This window comes from Bison bison, unplaced genomic scaffold (assembly GCF_000754665.1).
Source record: "Bison bison bison isolate TAMUID 2011002044 unplaced genomic scaffold, Bison_UMD1.0 scf7180017864508, whole genome shotgun sequence".
NCBI lineage: Eukaryota > Metazoa > Chordata > Mammalia > Artiodactyla > Bovidae > Bison > Bison bison.
Window position 1 is genome coordinate 14442468 of NW_011495064.1, and position 4923 is coordinate 14447390.

Consider the following 4923-nt stretch of genomic DNA (forward strand, 5'->3'; position numbering starts at 1 on the left):
CCTCATTCCCACTCCCCACCCCTAATCCAAGCCCTCCGGCCTAGGAAGCGTGCACCCTGACTGGGAGCATCCTCCTTTCTTCTCGGCAGGGGTCCAGGAGGGGACTGCAAACCCACGAGGACGATGAGTGAAGAGACCGTCCCCGAGGCCGCCTCCCCGCCGCCCGCGCAGGGGCAGCAGTACTTCGACCGCTTCTCTGAGGACGACCCCGAGTACCTGCGCCTTCGCAGCCGCGCGGCCGACCTGCGGCAGGACTTCAACCTGATGGAGCAGAAGAAGCGCGTCACCATGATCCTGCAGAGTCCGGTGAGTGGGGGTCTGACCCCCGCGGGCGGGGGAGGAGGAAGGAGGCCAGAGGAGGGCGGGGAAGGGGTGCGGAGGACGCCGATGCACCCGGTGAACCCGAAAGAGAAATTGCTCCTCTTCCGCTTGCTCAGAGACGGAACAGTTTTCAGCTCTGAGCAAGATGCTCTGGCTGTGTGGGTGTTTGAGTATCTCCCTAGTCGCTGGCGGATGGCAAATCCTGGCTTATGTGCAGTTTATGGCTTGTGTTTGACTCCTTGGTGGGGAAGGTGGATCTGAGAAGCAGGAGCCCTACTTCAGTTCCTCGTGCCCTTTCTGAGCCTCACTTTCCAGTCTTCCTGTCCCTCTTCACCGAAAACTCTTAACAATTCGGGTAAACCAGGGGCCAGCGAGAGGTGCCACGTGGGAGGTCTGGGGCTCCTTTTTCTGCACACCGCCAAGAACTCTGTCCTGGCAAATAAGGCTTTGGCATACCAAGGCAGGAGTGAAGTGCGCCTGAAAGCCCCAGGAGGCGGGGAATAGACAGCAGAGGGGCAAGTCCGGGTCACCCAGCCCTGGCCAGAGTCTTGAGGTCAGTTGGCACCTGCCTGGCATGGATACAGTGCTCTTTCTCAGATGGTGTGTTGAGAAGGATGGAGGGTGGGTCTACTGGACCAGGGAAGCAGGACCATGATGCAGGCCCTCCTAGGGAGGAAGAGCAGTGGGAATAGAGGCAATAGGTCTCTCAGGGAGTAGAGCTGGGTGGGCCTCAGGAAACACTACGTGATCCTAAGTGTTGGTAAGCCCAGGGTGGAGTGGCATCTCCAGGTACTGGCCAGGATGGGCTCTGCCCCAGTCCCTACCTAGGTATTGGAGAGCCAGGGCGTGCAGTGGGCTGTGTGTGACCCGGCTGAGAGCACGCAGTGAATGCTAAGGAGGATACGCCCCAGGTCTTGGTGACAGGTGACAGTGAGCTGGGGGGTCTGGAGGAGAATGCATTGGGATGACAGAATCCCTGTGTGAGACCAGAAGGGGTGGCTGTTGTGTGGTAGGAGTGGAGGCAGAGTTAGCACTAACCCAAGCTTGGGAACCTGAAGGATGGGACTATTCTCAGGCAGGAGATGGGGCCAAGAGGCAGTCATGCTGCTTCTGTCCTTTTTTGTAGATTCCTCAACACCTAAGTGGCTCCCTATTTCCTCCTGAGTGTCACCTGATGGTCTGCAAAGCCAGGCTCAGAGTAGCAGGATATCAAAAGTGACCTCTGAGGTCATCAACTCCTTCTGTATAGGCCCCACCATCCCCACCCCTCATAAGGAAACTGAGGCCCAGAAGAGCCATCAGCCTGACTAATGACAGGGAAGATGGCATACTTTTTCATTCAATTCTGCTTTTTAAAATGTCTTTTAATTACTAAAGTGAAGTCCTGCTGTGTCTGATGGGGGTGGGGAGGGGTCTAGGCTATCACTAAGACATCAGAAGGACCTGGATTCTGGAGTATATATTGCCTGGAGTTTCCCCCCAGGGCAAAGGGAATAGGATCCATTCCCAGCATCTCCTTGTTGCTCCCCACACAGCAGTTTTGGGAGGCTCCTGAGGTCCCAGATATGTGGCTCTGATCTAGCTGACCCAGGGGCCACGGGTGGGCACTTGGAAGAGGGGCCATCAGTATCCCTCGTGCTTGAGACACACTGGGAGGACGCCTCGGGGGCCTGCTTCAGTCTTTCAGGGAGGAGCTGGAAGGCCTCATCCAGGAGCAGATGAAGAAGGGGAACAACTCCTCCAACATCTGGGCCCTGCGGCAGATCGCGGACTTCATGGCCAGCACCTCCCACGCAGTCTTCCCAACATCTTCCATGAGTACGTGGGGAACTGGGGAGCTGCCAGGAGCAGAGGTGGAGGAAGTGGGGGGGTGGTGGGGGGAAGGCACAGTAATAAGCAGCTCGGTTGCCAGGCTACGAAGTGAGTGGTACAGCTGCCTTAGCAGACCTGGGGGATCTGGGCAGCAGGGAAAGAAGTACCTGGCTCTGCTTCTAATGCTGCTGTGATGTAAAGGCCCACGGAGAATGATCCCTGATGCCAGAACTAGGAGGGCAGGGGGTGGTCTGCTGGGGGAGGGGGTAGTATAACCCAGTGTCACTGCAGAGAGGCAGGGCAGCCTAGGTATGACCCCACCACCCTCACCCCTCATAAGGGGATTAGCATAAAGGGAAGAGGTTTGCAACCCAAGAATCTTACGTGGCCTCTGCCTGAGGCCTGGGAGTGGACAGTGGAGAGTGAGAATTCGGCTCCCTGTTGCTCTAGCTTTGGGTACAGAACCTAAAAAAATCCTCGTGTCCTCCTAGCATCCAGCTCTCAGGTGGCTCTTCCCTCAGTCCCCTGGAGTTACTCCTTTGGAAATGGAGTTTGGAGGGGACGAAAGGAGGCCTTTGGAGCTGGTGTCTCCATGCCCCACTGGACAGGTCAACCTGACTCCATAGATAAGGGCCAAGAGCAGCCAAGGCTAGGTACAAACCCATCTTCCTTGGCTCTGAAGCTCTGCCCACAATCTTTAAGAAACAAACATTGGAAAATACTTCCTTCAATAAAATAAATACAGGATTATGGTTGAAAATTAGGAAAATAATCAAGAAAGGGAATTAAAAATCACTGAACTGAGTCCTTACAATGAAGAAATTCTTATTATCAATGTTTTGGTGTGTGTCCTTCCAGTCTTTTTTTCTTAATACATGGAGACTATGCAAAAAATGCAATAACATTATACATGCACATTTATATCCTTATTGTATCTTGACTAATTTTTCATATAAGAAATATGGTTATATAACATAATTTTTGGTAGATGTATGTTATTCTATGCATGGTTGAATATGCCATAGTTTATTTTAGTCAGTTTCCGATTTTTTGGACTTTTAGGTCATTCCCAACTTTTTGCTATTATGAATGACAATTCAAGAAACATCCTTGTCAATAAATCTGTGATTAAATCCATGACTATTTTCTTAAGAAAAATTGCTAGAAGTAGAACTGTTAGATTGAATTCTATGCATCTTTTAAAGATTGTTATGCATAATGCCGAATTACCCTGGAGAAAGATGGAACGAATTTACATTGCTACCAGAAATGCAAGAGTGCCCATTTCCTCCACCCTGATCTGTAGTCTGTTACCATGTTTTATCCTGATGATATGATAAGTGATAAATGGTACTTTGTGTTTTAGTGTGCTTTTATTTGATTGCTAATGAAATTGAATGTTTTCATATACATATTGGGCATGACAAAAAGAAAACCCAATATGCCCAATATGCATGTGAAAATATTCAATCTTATTAGTAATCCAATAAAAGCACACTAAAACACAAAGTGCCATTTATGACCTATCGTATCATCAGAGTGAAATGTGGTAACAGGCTACGGATCAGTAGTAAATTGCCTGTCGTACCCTTTGCCAGTTTTTTACTTGCAATTCTTTTCTTGGGCTTTTCTGGTGACTCAGCAGTAAAGAATCTGCCTGCAATACAGGAGACATAGTGAATGAGGGTTCGATCCCTGGATTGGGAAGATCCCCTGGAGGAGGAAATGGCAACCCACTCCAGTGTTCTTGCCTGGACTATCCTGTGGACAGAGGAGCCTAATGGACTATAGTTCTTGGGGTGGCAAAGAGTCAGACACAACTGAGCATGCATATTCTTTTTTTACAGATTTAAAAATCTTCATAAAGTAAGGCTATTTCTCTACTCCCAATCAAAAACACTGCAGATTTTTTCCAGTGTCTCCTTTGCTTTTTAATTTTTTCATGATATTTTTGTGTTGTAGAATAATTTTCATGGAGTTGAATCTGTTACTATTTTCTTTTGTGTTGTCTGCTTTTGATTGTTTGCTTAGAAACAGCTTCCCTATGTTTTATCATTCAATAAAATACTTTTAATTATTCATTTGCAATTTTTCTCAGCCATCATACAAGTTGATTCTTTAAAATAACTTTAGAAGTATTTTGTCAAGTCTCTTTATTCACCTCAAAAAAATTCCTTCTGGGATTTTGAATGGGGTTGCATTAAATGAATAGATTAATTTGGTGGAGACTTCATAAATGTTCAAATTTATATTAGAATGTAAGCTCCATTGGGGAAAGGATTTTGCTGTTTTGTTCACTGTTAGAGTAGTATTCTGAACTTACAAAAGTAGCTGGCATGTAACAGGTGCTTACAAAATACTTGCATAAATGAATTTTAAATCTTTTCGGAAATGATATGTCCTCGATTATTTAATTCTTTAATGTCCATCAGAAAAGATGGTAGCTATTTTTATGTTCAGTTGTCTCCTTCTCCTCCCGCTTTTAATCTTTCTTAGCATCAGGATCTTTTCAAATGAGTCAGTTCTTCGAATCAGGTGGCCAAAGGAGTGGAGCTTCAGCTTCAGCATCAGTCCTTCCAGTGAATATTCAGGACTGATTGCCTTTAGGATGGGCTGGTTGGATCTCCTTGCAGTCCAAGGGACTCTCAAGAGTCTCCTCCAACACCACAGTTCAAAAGCATCAATTCTTCGGTGCTCAGCTTTCTTTATAGTCCAACTCTCACATCCATACATGACCACTGGAAAAATCATAGCTTTGACTAGACGGACCTTTGTTGGCAAAGTAATGTC

At 47.4% G+C, this 4923-nt stretch overlaps 1 protein-coding gene across 1 annotated transcript in view; it reads left to right on the plus strand.

The window, feature by feature from the left end:
• The window catches only part of ADD2 (adducin 2 (beta)), a 57720-nt gene that overhangs the window by 6364 nt on the left and 46433 nt on the right, over positions 1-4923 (plus strand). Inside the window, exons 2-3 of the mRNA XM_010829797.1 lie at positions 90-306; positions 2001-2139. Of these exons, the coding sequence (XP_010828099.1) occupies positions 124-306; positions 2001-2139 (322 nt within the window). The 5' untranslated portion in view covers positions 90-123. The remainder of the gene's footprint in view (positions 1-89; positions 307-2000; positions 2140-4923) is intronic.